At 38.2% G+C, this 19,383-nt stretch overlaps 1 protein-coding gene across 1 annotated transcript; it reads left to right on the forward strand.

The window, feature by feature from the left end:
• Positions 1 to 15,820: 15,820 nt before the first annotated feature.
• LOC124742008 (piggyBac transposable element-derived protein 4-like) lies at positions 15,821 to 18,029 on the forward strand (the record flags this gene model as incomplete). The annotated part of the gene is made up of 3 exons (XM_047248744.1): positions 15,821 to 16,458; positions 16,612 to 17,478; positions 17,922 to 18,029. Coding segments are annotated over exons 1-3 (1,613 nt in total), but the record flags the coding sequence as incomplete, so codon positions are not given.
• Between the last annotated feature and the right edge of the window lie 1,354 nt (positions 18,030 to 19,383).

Here is a 19,383-nt window from a genome sequence, read left to right on the forward strand (position 1 = left end):
TCCGATGCTTCACTCCAGGTTTACCGTATCCCTTGGACCATCTTATTGACGATGAAACACAGAAATTGCATCGGAATTAAATACGAAAGGCACAATGCCGACTTAAGTACAAGAAGACTGACCCATCCTACTGTCTATGATTTTAACCATTCTTGTGACACTAGTTATAGATTCTGATGCTTCACTTAAGGTTTACTGTATCCCTGGGACCTTCTTATTGACGATGAAACACAGAAATTTCATCGTAATTAAATACAAAAGGCACAATGCCGACTTAAGTACAAGAAGACTGACTCTTCTTACTGTGTATATTTTGAACCATTCCAGTGACACTAGTTATAGATTCCGATGCTTCACTCCAGGTATATTGTGTCCCTCTTACCTTCTTATTGACGATGCATCACAGAAATTGCATCGGAATTAAATACAAAAGGCACAATACCGACTTAAATACAAGAAGACTGACTCTTCTTACTGGCTATGTTTTGAACCATTCCTGTGACATTAGTTATAGATTCCGATGCTTCACTTCAGGTTTACTGTATGCCTTGGACCTTCTTATTGACGATGAAACACAGATATTGCATCGGAATTAAATAGAAAAGGCACAATGCCGACTTAAATAAAAGAAGACTGACTCTTCCTACTGTCTATGCTTGAACCATTCCTGCGACACTAGTTATGGATTCCGATGCATCACTTCAAGTTTACTGTATCCCTTGGACCTTCTTATTGACGATGAAACACAGAAATTTCATCAGAATTAAATACAAAATTCACAATGCCGACTTAAGTACAAGAAGACTGACTCTTCTTACTGTGTATATTTTGAACCATTCCAGTGACACTAGTTATAGATTCCGATGCTTCACTCCAGGTTTATTGTGTCCCTCTGACCTTCTTATTGACGATGCATCACAGAAATTGCATCGGAATTAAATACAAAAGGCACAATACCGACTTAAGTACAAGAAGACTGACTCTTCTTACTGGCTATGTTTTGAACCATTCCTGTGACACTAGTTATTGATTCTGATGCTTCACATCTGGGTTACTGTATCCCTCTGACTTTCTTATTGACGATGAAAAACAGAAATTGCATCGGAATTAAATACAAAATGCACAATGCCGACTTAAGTACAAGAAGGCTGACTCTTCCTACTGTCTATGTTTTGAACCATTCCTGTGACATTAGTTTTGGATTCTGATGCTTCACTTCAAGTTTACTGTATCGCTCTGACCTTCTTATTGTCGATGAAACACAGAAATTGCATCGGAATTAATTACAAAAGGCACAATGCCGACTTAAGTACAAGAAGACTGATTCTTCCTACTGTCTATGTTTTGAACCATTCATGTGACACTAGTTATAGATTCTGAAGCTTCACTTCAGGTTCACTGTATCCCTCTGACCTTATTGCAGATGAAACACAGAAATTGGATCGGAATTAAATACAAAAGGCACAATGCCGACTTAAGGACAAGAAGACTGACTCTTCTTACTGACTATGTTTTGAACCATTCCTGTGACACTAGTTATAGATTCCGATGCTTCACTTCAGGTATACTGTTTCTCTTGGACCTTCTTGTTGACGATGAAACACAGAAATTGCATCGGAATTAAATACAAAATGCACAATGCCGACTTAAGTACAAGAAGACTGACTCTTCTACTGTCTATGTTTGGAACCATTTCTGTGACACTAGTTATAGAGTCCGACGGTTCCTCCAGTTTTCTGTAACCCTTGGGCCTTCTTATTGACGATGAATCACAGAAATTGCATCGGAATTAAATATAAAAGGCACAATGCCGAGTAAAGTACAAGAAGACTGACTGTTCTTACTGACTATGTTTTGAACCATTCCCGTGACACAAGTTATAGATTACGATGCTTCACTTTAGATTTACTGTATCCCATGGACCTTGTTATTGACGATGAAACACAGCAATTGCATCGGAATTATATACAAAAGGCAAAATGCCGACTTAAGTACACGAAGACTGACTCTTCTTACTGTCTATGTTTTGAACCAATCCCGTGACACTAGTTATAGATTCCGATGCTTCACTCCAGGTTTACTGTATCCCTTGGACCTTCTTACTGTCGATGAAACACAGAAATTGCATCGGAATTAAATGTAAATGGCACAATGCCGACTTAAGGACAAGAAGACTGACTCTTCTAACTGACTTTGCTTTGAACCATTCCTGTGACACTAATTATAGATTCCGATGCTTAGCTTCAGGTTTATTGTATCCCTCTGACCTTCTTATTGACAATGAAACACAGAAATTGCATCAGAATTAAATAGAAAAGGTACAATGCCGACTTAAGTACAAGAAGACTGACTCTTCTTACTGATTATGTTTTGAACCATTCCTGTGACACTAGTTATAGATTCCGATGCTTCACCTCAGGTTTACTGTAAACCTTGGAATTTCTTATTGACGATGAAACACAGAAATTGCATCGGAAGTAAATACAAAAGGCAAAATGCCGACTTAAGTACACGAAGACTGACTTATCTTACTGTCTATGTTTGAACCATTCCTGTGACACTAGTTATAGATTCCGATGCTTCACTCCAGGGATACTGTATCCCTTGGACCTTCTTATTGACGATGAAAAACAGAAATTGCATCGGAACTAAATACAAAAGGCACAATCCCGAAATAAGTACAAGATGACTGACTCTTCTTACTGTCTATGTTTTGAACCACAACTGTGACTCTAATTATAGATTCCGCTGCTTCACTCCAGGTTTACTGTATCCCTTGGACCTTCTTATTGACGATGAAACACAGAAATTGAATCGGAATTAAATACTAAAGGCACAATGCCGACCTAAGGACAAGAAGACTGACTCTTCTTACTGACTAAGTTTTGAACCATTCCTGTGACTCTAGTTATAGATTCCGATGCTTCACTTCCGGTTTACTGTATACCTCTGACCTTCATATTGACGATGAAACACAGAAATTGCATCGGAATTATATACAAAAGGCACAATGCCGACTTAGGTACATGAAGACTGACTCTTCTTACTGTCTACGTTTGAACCATTCCTGTGACACTAGTTATAGATTCCGATGCTTCACTTCAGGTTTACTGTATCCGTCTGACCTTCTTATTGACGGTGAAGCACATAAATTGCATCGGAATTCAATACGAAAGGCTAAATGCCGAATTAAGTACAAGAAGACTGACTCTTCTTACTGACTATGTTTTGAACCATTCCTGTGACACTACTTATAGATTCCGATGCTTCACTTCAGGTTTACTGTATCCCTCTGGCCTTCTTATTGACGATGAATCACAGAAATTGCATCGGAATTTAATAGAAAAGGCACAATGCCGACTTAAGTACAAGAACACTGACTCTTCCTACTGTCTATGTTTCGAAAAATTCCTGTGACACTAGTTATGGATTACGATGCTTCACTTCAGGTTTACTGTATCCCTTGAACCATCTTATTGACGATGAAACACAGAAATTTCATCGGAATTAAATACAAAAGGCTCAATGCCGACTTAAGTACATGAAGACCGACTCTTCTTATTGACAATGATTTGAAACATTCCCGTGACACTAGTTATGGATTCCGTTGCTTCACTTCAGGTTTACTCAGTCCCTCTGACCTTCTTGTAGACGATGAAACACAGAAATTGCATCGGAATTAATTACAAAAGGCACAATGCCGACTTAAGTACAAGAAGACTGACTGTTCCTACTGTCTATGTTTGAACCATTCCTGTGACATTAGTTTTAGAATCCGATGCTTCACTTCAGGTTTACTGTATCCCTCTGACCTTCTTATTGACGATGAAACACAGAAATTGCATCGGAATTAAATACAAAAGGCAAAATGCCGACTTAAGTACAAGAAGACTGACTCTTCCTACTGTCAATGTTTTGAACCATTCCTGTGACACTAGTTATAGATTCCGATGCTTCACTTCAGATTTACTGTATCCCTCTGACCTTATTGCCGATGAAACACAGCAATTGCATCGTAATTAAATACAAAAGGCACAATGCCGCCTTAAGGACAAGAAGACTGACTCTTCTTACTGACTATGCTTTGAACCATTCCTGTGACACTATTTATAGATTCCGATGATTCACAACAGGTATACTGTATCCCTTGGACCATCTTATTGACGATGAAACACAGAAATTGCATCGGAATTAAATACAAAAGGCACAATGACGACTTAAGGACAACATGACTGACTCTTCTCACTGACTTTGTTTTGAACCATTCCTGTGACACTAGTTATAGATTCCGATGCTTCACTTCAGGTTTATTGTATCCCTCTGACCTTCTTATTGACGATCAAACACAGAAATAGCTTCGGAATTAAATAGAAAAGGCACTATGTCGACTTAAGTATAAGAAGTCTGACTCTTCTTACCGTCTATGTTTTGAACCATTCCTGTGACACTAGTTATAGATTCCGATGCTTCACTCCAATTTTACTGTATCACTTGGACCTTCTTATTGACGATGAAACACAGAAATTGCATCGGAATTAAATACAAAAGGCACAATGCCGACTGAAGTACAAGAAGACTGACTCTTCCTACTGTCTATGTTTTGAACCGTTGCTGTGACACTAGTTATAGATTACGATGCTTCACTTCAGGTTTACTGTATCCCTCTGACCTTATTGCCGATGAAACACAGAAATTGCATCGGAATTAAATAAAAAAGGCACAATGCCGACTTAAGTATAAAAAGACTGACTCTTCCTACTGTCTATGCTTTGATCCATTTCTGTGACACTAGTTATGGAGTCCGATGCTTCACTTCAGGATTACTGTATCCCTTGGACCTTCTTATTGACGATGAATCACAGAAATTGCATCGGAATGAAATACAAAAGGCACAATGCCGACTTGAGTACACGAAGACTGACTTTTCTTACTGTCTATGTTTTGAACCATTCCTGTGACACTAGTTATAGATTCCAAAGCTTCACTCCAGGTTTACTGTATCCCTTGGACCTTCTTATTGACGATGAAAAACAGAAATTGCATCGGAACTAAATACAAAAGGCACAATCCCGAAATAAGTACAAGATGACTGACTCATCTTACTGTCTATGATTTGAACCACTACTGTGACTCTAATTATAGATTCCGATGCTTCACTTCCGGTTTACTGTATCCCTTGGACCTTCTTATTGACGATGAAACACAGAAATTGAATCGGAATTAAATACTAAAGGCACAATGCCGACTTAAGTACAAGAACACTGACTCTTCCTACTGTCTATGGTTCGAAAAATTCCTGTGACACTAGTTATGGATTCCGATGCTTCACTTCAGGTTTACTGTATCCCTTGAACCATCTTATTGACGATGAAACACAGCAATTGCATCGTAATTAAATACAAAAGGCACAATGCCGCCTTCAGGACAAGAAGACTGACTCTTCTTACTGACTTTGCTTTGAACCATTCCTGTGACAGTATTTATAGATTCCGATGCTTCACTCCAGGTATACTGTATCCCTTGGACCATCTTATTGACGATGAAACACAGAAATTGCATCGGAATTAAATACAAAAGGCACAATGACGACTTAAGGACAACATGACTGACTCTTCTTACTGACTTTGTTTTGAACCATTCCTGTGACACTAGTTATAGATTCCGATGCTTCACTTCAGGTTTATTGTATCCCTCAGACCTTCTTATTGACGATCAAACACAGAAATTGCTTCGGAATTAAATAGAAAAGGTACAATGTCGACTCAAGTATAAGAAGTCTGACTCTTCTTAGCGTCTATGTTTTGAACCATTCCTGTGACACTAGTTATAGATTCCGATGCTTCACTCCTATTTTACTGTATCACTTGGACCTTCTTATTGCCGATGAAACACAGAAATTGCATCGGAATTAAATAGAAAAGGCACAATGCCGACTTAAGTACAAGAAGACTGACTCTTCTTACTGACTATGCTTTGAACCATTCCTGTGAAACTAGATTTGATTCCGATGCTTAACTTCCGGTTTACTGTATCCCTCTGACCTTATTATTGACGATGAAACACAGAAATTGCATCGGAATTAAATACAAAATGCACAATGCCGACTGAAGTACAAGAAGACTGACTCTTCCTACTGTCTATGTTTTGAACCATTGCTGTGACACTAGTTATAGATTCCGATGCTTCACTACAGGTTTACTGTATCCCTCTGACCTTATTGCCGATGAAACACAGAAATTGCATCGGAATTAAATAAAAAAGGCACAATGCCGACTTAAGTACAAGAGGACTGAGTCTTCTTACTGTCTATGTTTGAACCATTCCTGTGACACTAGTTATAGATTCCGATGCTTCACTTCAGGTTTACTGTATCCCTCTGACCTTCTCATTGACGATGTAACACAGAAATTGCATCGGAATTAAATACAAAAGCTACAATGCCGACTTATGTACATGAAGACTGACTCTTCGTACTGTCTATGTTTTAACCATTCCTGTGACACTTGTTATAGATTCCGATGCTTCACTTCAGGTTTACTGTTTTCCTTGGACCTTATTATTGATGATGAAACATAGAAATTGCATCGGAATTAAATACAAAAGGCACAATGCCGACTTAAGTATAAAAAGACTGACTCTTCCTACTGTCTATGTTTTGATCCATTTCTGTGACACTAGTTATGGAGTCCGATGCTTCACTACAGGATTACTGTATCCCTCTGACCTTCTTATTGACGATGAAACACAGAAATTGCATCGGAATTATATACAAAAGGCACAATGCCGACTTAAGTACAAGAAGACTGACTCTTTTTACTGTCTACGTTTTGAACCATTCCTGTGACACTAGTTATAGGTTCCGATGCTTCACTTCCTTTTTACTGTATCCCTCTGACCTTCTTATTGACGATGAAACACAGAAATTGCATCGGAATTAAATACAAAAGGCACAATGCCGACTTAAGTACAAGAAGACTGACTCTTCTTACTGTCTATGTTTGAACCATTCCTGTGACACTAGTTATAGATTCCGATGCTTCACTTCAGGCTTACTGTATCCCTCTGACCTTCTTAATGACGGTGAAACACAGAAATTGCATCGGAATTCAATACGAAAGGCACAATGCCCAATTAAGTACAAGAGGACTGACTCTTCTTACAGACTATGTTTTAACCATTCCTGTGACAATAGTTATAGATTCCGATGCTTCACTTTAGGTTTACAGTATGCCTCTCACCTTCTTATTGACGATGAAACACAGAAATTGCAACGGGATTAAATACAAAAGGCACAATGCCGATTTAAGAACATGAAGACTGACTCTTCTTACTGTCAATGTTTGAACCATTCCTGTGGCACTAGTTATTGATTCCGATCCTTCACTTCAGGTTTTGTGTATCCCTCTGACCTTCTAATAGACGGTAAAACACAGAAATTGCTTCGGAATTCTATACGAAGGCACAATACCGAATTAAGTACAGGAAGACAGACTCTTCTTACTGACTATGTTTTGAACCATTCCTGTGACACTAGTTATAGATTCCGATGCTTCACTTCAGGTTTACTGTATCCCTCTGACCTTCTTATTGACGATGAAACACAGAAATTGCATCGGTATTAAATAGAAAAGGCACAATGTCGACTTAAGTACAAGAAGACTGACTCTTCTTACTGTCTATGTTTTGAACCAATCCTGTGACACTAGTTATAGATTCCAATGCTTCACTCCAATTTTACTGTATCACTTGGACCTTCTTATTGACGATGAAACACAGAAATTGCATCGGAATTAAATAGAAAAGGCACAATGCCGACTTAAGTACAAGAAGACTGACTCTTCTTACTGACTATGTTTTGAACCATTCCTGTGAAACTAGTTTTGATTCCGATGCTTCACTTCAGGTTTACTGTATCCCTCTGACCTTATTATTGACGATGAAACACAGAAATTGCATCGGAATTAAATACAAAAGGCACAATGCCGACTGAAGTACAAGAAGACTGACTCTTCCTACTGTCTATGTTTTGAACCATTGCTGTGACACTAGTCATAGATTCCGATGCTTCACTTCAGGTTTACTGTATCCCTCTGACCTTATTGCCAATGAAACACAGAAATTGCATCGGAATTAAATAAAAAAGGCACAATGCCGACTTAAGGACAGGAAGACTGACTCTTCTTACTGACTATGTTTTGAACCATTCCTGTGTCACCAGTTATAGATTCCGATGCTTCACTTCAGGTTTACTGTATCCCTCTGACGTTCTTATTGACGATGTAACATAGAAATTGCATCGGAATTAAATACAAAAGCTACAATGCCGACATATGTACATGAAGACTGAGTCTTCGCACTGTTTATGCTTAGAACCATTAATGTGACACTACTTATAGATTCCGATGCTTCACTTCAGGTTTACTGTTTCCCATGGACCTTCTTATTGATGATGAAACACAGAAATTGCATAGGAATTTATTACAAAAGGAACAATGCCGACTTAAGTATAAAAAGACTGACTCTTCCTACTGTCTATGTTTTGATCCATTTCTATGACACTAGTTATGGAGTCCGATGCTTCACTTCTGGTTTACTGTATCCCTTGGACTTTCTTATTGACGATGAATCACAGAAATTGCATCGGAATGAAATACAAAATGCACAATGCCGACTTAAGTACAAGAAGATTGACTCTTCTTACTGTCTATGTTTTGAACCATTCCGGTGACACTAGTTATAGATTCCGATGCTTCACTTCAGGTTTACTGTGTCCCTTGGACCTTCTTATTGACGATGAAACACAGAAATTGCATCGGAATTGAATACAAAAGGCACAATTCCGACATAAGTACAAGAAGACTGACTCTTTTTACTGTCTACGTTTTGAACCATTCCTGTGACACTAGTTATAGGTTCCGATGCTTCACTTCCTTTTTACTGTATCCCTCTGACCTTCTTATTGACGATGAAACACAGAAATTGCATCGGAATTAAATACAAAAGGCACAATGCCGACTCAAGTACAAGAAGACTGACTCTTCTTACTGTCTATGTTTGAACCATTCCTGTGACACTAGTTACAGATTCCGATGCTTCACTTCAGGTTTACTGTATCCCTCTGACCTTCTTAATGACGATGAAACACAGAAATTGCATCGGAATTCAATACGAAAGGCACAATGCCCAATTAAGTACAAGAGGACTGACTCTTCTTACTGACTATGTTTTGAACCATTCCTGTGACACTAGTTATAGATTCCGATGCTTCACTTTAGGTTTACAGTATGCCTCTGACCTTCTTATTGCCGATGAAACACAGAAATTGCATCGATATTAAATAGAAAAGGCACAATGGGGACTTAAGTACAAGAAGACTGACTCTTCTTACTTTCTATGTTTTGAACCAATCCTGTGACACTAGTTGTAGATCCCAATGATTCACTTCAGGTTTACTGTATCCCTTGGACCTTCTTATTGACGATGAAACCCAGAAATTGCATCGGAATTAAATACAAAAGGCACAATGGCGACTTAAGTACAAGAACACTGATTCTTCCTTTCTGTCTATGTTTTGAATCATTCCTGTGACACTAGTTATAGATTCCGATGCTTCACTACAGGTTTACTGTATCCCTTGTACTTTCTTATTGACGATGAAACACAGAAATTGCATCGGAATTAAATACAAATGGCACAATGCCGACTTAAGTACACGAGGACCGACTCTTTTTATTGACAATGATTTGAACCATTCCTGTGACACTAGTTATAGATTCCGATGCTTCACTTCAGGTTTACTGTATTCCTTGGACATTCTTATTGACGATGAAACACAAAATTGCATCGGAATTACATACAAAAGGCACAATGCCGACTTAAGGACAAGAAAACTGACTCTACTTACTGACTATGTTTTGAACCATTCCTAAGACACTAGTTATAGATTCCGATGCTTCACTTCCGGTTTACTGTATCCCTCTGACCTTCTTATTGACGATGAAACACAGAAATTGCATCGGGATTAAATACAAAAGGCACAATGCCGATTTAAGTACATGAAGACTGACTCTTCTTACTGTCAATGTTTGAACCATTCCTGTGACACTAGTTATAGTTTCCGATGCTTCACTTCAGGTTTTGTGTATCCCTCTGACCTTCTTATAGACGATGAAACACAGAAATTGCATCGGAATTCAATACGAAAGGCACAATGCCGAATTAAGTACAAGAAGACAGACTCTTCTTACCGACTATGTTTTGAACCATTCCTGTGACACTAGTTATAGATTCCGATGCTTCACTTCAGGTTTACTGTATCCCTCTGACCTTCTTATTGACGATGAAACACAGAAATTGCATCGGTATTAAATAGAAAAAGCACAATGTCGACTTAAGTACGAGAAGACTGACTCTTCTTACGGTCTATGTTTGAACCAATCCTGTGACACTAGTTGTAGATTCCGATGCTTCACTTCAGGTTTACTGTATCCCTTGGACCTTCTTATTGACGATGAAACACTGAAATTGCATCGGAATTAAATACAAAAGGCACAATGCCGACTTAAGTACATGAAGACGGACTCTTGTTATTGACAATGATTTGAACCATTCCTGTGAGACTAGTTATAGATTCCGATGCTTCATTTCAGGTTTACTGTATCACCTGGACATTTTTATTGACGATGAAACACAGATATTGCATCGGAATTAAATACAAAAGGCAGAATGCCGACTTAAGGACAAGAAGACTGACTCTACTTACTGACTATGATTTGAACCATTCCTGTGACACTAGTTATAGATTCCGATGTTTCACTTCCGGTTTACTGTATCCCTCTGACCTTCTTATTGACGATGAAACACAGAAATTGCATCGGTATTAAATACAAAAGGCACAATGCCGATTTAAGTACATGAAGACTGGCTCTTCTTACTGTCAATGTTTGAACCATTCCTGTGACACTAGTTATAGATTCCGATGCTTCACTTCAGGTTTTGTGTATCCCTCTGACCATCTTATAGACGGTGAAACACAGAAATTGCATCGGAATTCAATACGAAAGGCACAATGCCCAATTAAGTACAAGAGGACTGACTCTTCTTACAGACTATGTTTTAACCATTCCTGTGACAATAGTTATAGATTCCGATGCTTCACTTTAGGTTTACAGTATGCCTCTCACCTTCTTATTGACGATGAAACACAGAAATTGCAACGGGATTAAATACAAAAGGCACAATGCCGATTTAAGAACATGAAGACTGACTCTTCTTACTGTCAATGTTTGAACCATTCCTGTGGCACTAGTTATTGATTCCGATCCTTCACTTCAGGTTTTGTGTATCCCTCTGACCTTCTAATAGACGGTAAAACACAGAAATTGCTTCGGAATTCTATACGAAGGCACAATACCGAATTAAGTACAGGAAGACAGACTCTTCTTACTGACTATGTTTTGAACCATTCCTGTGACACTAGTTATAGATTCCGATGCTTCACTTCAGGTTTACTGTATCCCTCTGACCTTCTTATTGACGATGAAACACAGAAATTGCATCGGTATTAAATAGAAAAGGCACAATGTCGACTTAAGTACAAGAAGACTGACTCTTCTTACTGTCTATGTTTTGAACCAATCCTGTGACACTAGTTATAGATTCCAATGCTTCACTCCAATTTTACTGTATCACTTGGACCTTCTTATTGACGATGAAACACAGAAATTGCATCGGAATTAAATAGAAAAGGCACAATGCCGACTTAAGTACAAGAAGACTGACTCTTCTTACTGACTATGTTTTGAACCATTCCTGTGAAACTAGTTTTGATTCCGATGCTTCACTTCAGGTTTACTGTATCCCTCTGACCTTATTATTGACGATGAAACACAGAAATTGCATCGGAATTAAATACAAAAGGCACAATGCCGACTGAAGTACAAGAAGACTGACTCTTCCTACTGTCTATGTTTTGAACCATTGCTGTGACACTAGTCATAGATTCCGATGCTTCACTTCAGGTTTACTGTATCCCTCTGACCTTATTGCCAATGAAACACAGAAATTGCATCGGAATTAAATAAAAAAGGCACAATGCCGACTTAAGGACAGGAAGACTGACTCTTCTTACTGACTATGTTTTGAACCATTCCTGTGTCACCAGTTATAGATTCCGATGCTTCACTTCAGGTTTACTGTATCCCTCTGACGTTCTTATTGACGATGTAACATAGAAATTGCATCGGAATTAAATACAAAAGCTACAATGCCGACATATGTACATGAAGACTGAGTCTTCGCACTGTTTATGCTTAGAACCATTAATGTGACACTACTTATAGATTCCGATGCTTCACTTCAGGTTTACTGTTTCCCATGGACCTTCTTATTGATGATGAAACACAGAAATTGCATAGGAATTTATTACAAAAGGAACAATGCCGACTTAAGTATAAAAAGACTGACTCTTCCTACTGTCTATGTTTTGATCCATTTCTATGACACTAGTTATGGAGTCCGATGCTTCACTTCTGGTTTACTGTATCCCTTGGACTTTCTTATTGACGATGAATCACAGAAATTGCATCGGAATGAAATACAAAATGCACAATGCCGACTTAAGTACAAGAAGATTGACTCTTCTTACTGTCTATGTTTTGAACCATTCCGGTGACACTAGTTATAGATTCCGATGCTTCACTTCAGGTTTACTGTGTCCCTTGGACCTTCTTATTGACGATGAAACACAGAAATTGCATCGGAATTGAATACAAAAGGCACAATTCCGACATAAGTACAAGAAGACTGACTCTTTTTACTGTCTACGTTTTGAACCATTCCTGTGACACTAGTTATAGGTTCCGATGCTTCACTTCCTTTTTACTGTATCCCTCTGACCTTCTTATTGACGATGAAACACAGAAATTGCATCGGAATTAAATACAAAAGGCACAATGCCGACTCAAGTACAAGAAGACTGACTCTTCTTACTGTCTATGTTTGAACCATTCCTGTGACACTAGTTACAGATTCCGATGCTTCACTTCAGGTTTACTGTATCCCTCTGACCTTCTTAATGACGATGAAACACAGAAATTGCATCGGAATTCAATACGAAAGGCACAATGCCCAATTAAGTACAAGAGGACTGACTCTTCTTACTGACTATGTTTTGAACCATTCCTGTGACACTAGTTATAGATTCCGATGCTTCACTTTAGGTTTACAGTATGCCTCTGACCTTCTTATTGCCGATGAAACACAGAAATTGCATCGATATTAAATAGAAAAGGCACAATGGGGACTTAAGTACAAGAAGACTGACTCTTCTTACTTTCTATGTTTTGAACCAATCCTGTGACACTAGTTGTAGATCCCAATGATTCACTTCAGGTTTACTGTATCCCTTGGACCTTCTTATTGACGATGAAACCCAGAAATTGCATCGGAATTAAATACAAAAGGCACAATGGCGACTTAAGTACAAGAACACTGATTCTTCCTTTCTGTCTATGTTTTGAATCATTCCTGTGACACTAGTTATAGATTCCGATGCTTCACTACAGGTTTACTGTATCCCTTGTACTTTCTTATTGACGATGAAACACAGAAATTGCATCGGAATTAAATACAAATGGCACAATGCCGACTTAAGTACACGAGGACCGACTCTTTTTATTGACAATGATTTGAACCATTCCTGTGACACTAGTTATAGATTCCGATGCTTCACTTCAGGTTTACTGTATTCCTTGGACATTCTTATTGACGATGAAACACAAAATTGCATCGGAATTACATACAAAAGGCACAATGCCGACTTAAGGACAAGAAAACTGACTCTACTTACTGACTATGTTTTGAACCATTCCTAAGACACTAGTTATAGATTCCGATGCTTCACTTCCGGTTTACTGTATCCCTCTGACCTTCTTATTGACGATGAAACACAGAAATTGCATCGGGATTAAATACAAAAGGCACAATGCCGATTTAAGTACATGAAGACTGACTCTTCTTACTGTCAATGTTTGAACCATTCCTGTGACACTAGTTATAGTTTCCGATGCTTCACTTCAGGTTTTGTGTATCCCTCTGACCTTCTTATAGACGATGAAACACAGAAATTGCATCGGAATTCAATACGAAAGGCACAATGCCGAATTAAGTACAAGAAGACAGACTCTTCTTACCGACTATGTTTTGAACCATTCCTGTGACACTAGTTATAGATTCCGATGCTTCACTTCAGGTTTACTGTATCCCTCTGACCTTCTTATTGACGATGAAACACAGAAATTGCATCGGTATTAAATAGAAAAAGCACAATGTCGACTTAAGTACGAGAAGACTGACTCTTCTTACGGTCTATGTTTGAACCAATCCTGTGACACTAGTTGTAGATTCCGATGCTTCACTTCAGGTTTACTGTATCCCTTGGACCTTCTTATTGACGATGAAACACTGAAATTGCATCGGAATTAAATACAAAAGGCACAATGCCGACTTAAGTACATGAAGACGGACTCTTGTTATTGACAATGATTTGAACCATTCCTGTGAGACTAGTTATAGATTCCGATGCTTCATTTCAGGTTTACTGTATCACCTGGACATTTTTATTGACGATGAAACACAGATATTGCATCGGAATTAAATACAAAAGGCAGAATGCCGACTTAAGGACAAGAAGACTGACTCTACTTACTGACTATGATTTGAACCATTCCTGTGACACTAGTTATAGATTCCGATGTTTCACTTCCGGTTTACTGTATCCCTCTGACCTTCTTATTGACGATGAAACACAGAAATTGCATCGGTATTAAATACAAAAGGCACAATGCCGATTTAAGTACATGAAGACTGGCTCTTCTTACTGTCAATGTTTGAACCATTCCTGTGACACTAGTTATAGATTCCGATGCTTCACTTCAGGTTTTGTGTATCCCTCTGACCATCTTATAGACGGTGAAACACAGAAATTGCATCGGAATTCAATACGAAAGGCACAATGCCGAATTAAGTACAAGAAGACAGACTCTTCTTACTGACTATGTTTGAACCATTCCTGTGACACTAGTTATAGATTCCGATGCTTCACTTCAGGTTTACTGTATCCCTCTGACCTTCTTATTGACGATGAAACACAGAAATTGCATCGCTATTAAATAGAAAAGGCACAATGTCGACTTAAGTACAAGAAGACTGACTCTTCTTACTGTCTATGTTTTGAACCAATCCTGTGACACTAGTTATAGATTCCGATGCTTCACTCCAATTTTACTGTATCACTTGGACCTTCTTATTGACGATGAAACACAGATATTGCATCGGAATTAAATAGAAAAGGCACAATGCCGACTTAACCCTGCTGTTCTGTTCGGGTCTATATGACCCGAAACGAATATGAACGTTATTTTACATTATGTAAATACCAATATATATTTATGAAACTTTGTGACTTTGTCTGAAAATGGATGAGCAGCATGTGTTTTAAAAGGTTTTAAAAAAGTTTAAGAAGTTTGGGCTTCAACTGTAATAGTTGCATATGTAATGTTCGGGTCATAATGACCCGACACAAATATGTTTAGTGTAACTCGTATTTATTTCTAAAATCTGGAAATGGCGAAAATTATTTTTGTTGTGTTGTGTGGGAATAGTGACTGCATCATTCCAACTTACTCTCAACAATCACCTAAAGCTCCATGCGTTCACAACAATGGGCTTGTTTGTTGCTTTCCCCAGGAAATAATAATTGGCAGTTCTCAATAATTGGAATGCTTTGTTTCTGCCCAGTTTGACTTGTGACACCATGGCGATGAGACCATTGAATGATCGTGAGTTGGAAGAAATAGTAAATGCCTCACCAGATGAAGGATCACTTTCTGAGTTTGAAGATCACATCAGCAATGCATCTGAAAGCGAGTGTTCCGATGACAGTTACGACAGTCCACAGCCCATACAAAATAGTGTAGAGACTTTTCTTTCTAAAAATGGGAATATAGAATGGCAGTTGCATCCACCAGCACAACATGGTCGCCTACCAGCTTCGAACATCATCAAGAGTACCCCAGGAGTTACCAGGTATGCAGTCAGCAGAATATCTGATGTAAAATGTTCATTTGAAGCAGTATTTCACACAGCGCTTCAAAATGAAATAATAGAGATGACAAATATTGAAGGGCAGCGAGTTTATGGTGAACAGTGGACAGATATTGATGGTTCTGTTTTCCATGCATACTTAGGACTCTTACTCCTAGCGGGTGTATATCGATCTCATGGGGAGTCTACAAAAAGTTTGTGGGATAAAGATACTGGGCGAAACATATTTCGAGCAACCATGTCTCATGAAACATTCTGTAAGATATCACGTGTCCTGCGATTTGACAAGAAATCTACTAGAGAGGAAAGACGACGTACTGACAAACTTGCCGCAATTCGTAGTATTTGGGAGAAGTGGGTAGAGGTCCTTCCTAAACTGTATAATCCAGGAGAAAATGTTACTGTTGACGAGCAGTTAGTAGCATTTAGAGGTCGCTGTCCATTCAAGCAGTATATCCCAAGTAAACCGGCAAAATATGGGATCAAAATATGGACCATGTGTGACAGCAAAACTTCATACGTACTGAAAGCCCAAATTTATACAGGAAAGGTGAGTGGAGCGGCACCAGAAAGAAATCAGGGAATGAGGGTGGTATCTGATCTCACTTCTGAGTTACGTGGTCAGAATATCACGTGTGACAACTTTTTTACGTCGTACAATTTGGGGCAGCTGCTTCTGAAAAGGAAATTGACTATGTTGGGAACTATACGGAAAAATAAGCCGGAGCTTCCACACAAAATGACCAACAAGGAGGTACACAGCTCTTCATTTTACTTCACAAATGACACTACTGTGGTTAATTATATTCCTAAGAGACACAAGAATGTTGTACTTATGAGCACTCTCCACCATGATGCGGAAATCAGTGACAGGGCTGATAAGAAGCCAAAAATGATTTTGGACTATAATTCAACCAAAGGTGCTGTAGACACGCTTGATCAGTTATTAGGTACATATACATGCAAACGAAAAAGTAATAGGTGGCCAATGATAGTTTTCTACAATATTCTTGATGTTTCTGCTTATAATGCATACGTTTTGTGGATTTCGGTTGACCCTAATTGGAATGCAAGCAAATTGACTAGAAGGAGAATATTCTTGGAGGAACTTGGAAAGTCACTGATAAAAGAACATATTGCATCAAGAACGCATTTCCCAAGAACAGAAGATTCTTTGAGAATGGTCACAAGCATCCAAAACCCGAATGATGTGGGTGGTGTGTCAGAATCGGTAACAACAAGAAAATCTACAAAACGTGCACGCTGTAAGTTCTGTCCATCAAGTAATGACAATAAAACAAACATGGTGTGTGGAAAATGTAGTAAACATATTTGCAAGAAACATGTAACCTACTTGTGTCCACAGTGCAAGCAGTAAGAAAAGAACTGTAGTATTTTATAAGATGATTGTATTGAAAATTCTGTTGTTTCAAATTTATGTGAATACTTGTGCCTAAACTACAATCAGTAAGAAGAGAGGATTCTAAAGTTGTAGTGCTTTCTATGTTGGAATGTAATAAAAAAACTGTAGTGTGTTCTGTACTGTAGTGTGCTCTAAGATGAATATCTGTAATGACAACTGTCTGTTGTTAGAAAATGTCAATACTTACGTCTAAACTGTCAACAATAAGAATAGAAGTATGGAAAAACTGTAGTGCTTTCTAAGTTGAATGCCTGTAATGGAAACTGTCTGTTGTTTCAAATTTATGTGCATATTTAAATGAAAAATATCCCTCAATAAAGTTGTATGCATTGTTATTATTATTATTATTACCATTATTATTATTATTATTATTATTATTATTATTACTAACAAGGTACTGGAATAGAACAACAATGTCGATAGCTAAAACTGTACCAAAATTTATGTTTCTAAAGCATTTTGATATGTCGGGTCATATTGACCCGAACAGTATATATGTCAAGTAAAAGTGAACAGAACAGCAGGGTTAAGTACAAGAAGACTGACTCTTCTTACTGACTATGTTTTGAACCATTCCTGTGAAACTAGTTTTGATTCCGATGCTTCACTTCAGGTTTACTGTATCCCTCTGACCTTATTATTGATGATGAAACACAGAAATTGCATCGGAATTAAATACAAAAGGCACAATGCCGACTGAAGTACAAGAAGACTGACTCTTCCTACTGTCTATATTTTGAACCATTGCTGTGACACTAGTTATAGATTCCGATGCTTCACTTCAGGTTTACTATATCCCTCTGACCTTATTGCCCATGAAACACAGAAATTGCATCGGAATTATATAAAAAAGGCACAATGCCGACTTAAGTACAGGAAGACTGACTCTTCTTACTGACTATGTTTTGAACCATTCCTGTGACACCAGTTATAGATTCCGATGCTTCACTTCAGGTTTACTGTATCCCTCTGACCTTCTTATTGACGATGTAACACAGAAATTGCATCGGAATTAAATACAAAAGCTACAATGCCGACATATGTACATGAAGACTGACTCTTCGTACTATCTATGCTTTGAACCATTCCTGTGACACTAGTTATAGATTCCGATGCTTCACTTCAGGTTTACTGTTTCCCTTGGACCTTCTTATTGATGATGAAACACAGAAATTGCATCGGAATTAAATACAAAAGCTACAATGCCGACATATGTACATGAAGACTGACTCTTCGTACTGTCTATGCTTTGAACCATTCCTGTGACACTAGTTATAGATTCCGATGCTTCACTTCAGGTTTACTGTTTCCCTTGGACCTTCTTATTGATGATGAAACACAGAAATTGCATCGGAATTTAATACAAAAGGCACAATGCCGACTTAAGTATAAAAAGACAGACTCTTCCTACTGTCTATGTTTTGATCCATTTCTGTGACACTAGTTATGGAGTCCGATGCTTTACTTCAGGTTTACTGTATCCCTTGGACCTTCTTATTGACGATGAATCACAGAAATTGCATCGGAATGAAATACAAAAGGCACAATGCCGACTTAAGTACAAGAAGACTGACTCTTCTTACTGTCTATGTTTTGAACCATTCCTGTGACACTAGTTATAGATTCCGATGCTTCACTTCAGGTTTACTGTGTCCCTTGGACCTCCTTATTGACGATGAAACACAGAAATTGCATCGCAATTAAATACAAAAGGCACAATGCCGACTTAAATACAAGAAGACTGACTCTTTTTACTGTCTACGTTTTGAACCATTCCTGTGACACTAGTTATAGGTTCCGATGCTTCACTTCCTTTTTACTGTATCCCTCTGACCTTCTTATTGACGATGAAACAC

This window comes from Schistocerca piceifrons, unplaced genomic scaffold (assembly GCF_021461385.2).
Source record: "Schistocerca piceifrons isolate TAMUIC-IGC-003096 unplaced genomic scaffold, iqSchPice1.1 HiC_scaffold_2101, whole genome shotgun sequence".
NCBI classification, from domain to species: domain Eukaryota; kingdom Metazoa; phylum Arthropoda; class Insecta; order Orthoptera; family Acrididae; genus Schistocerca; species Schistocerca piceifrons.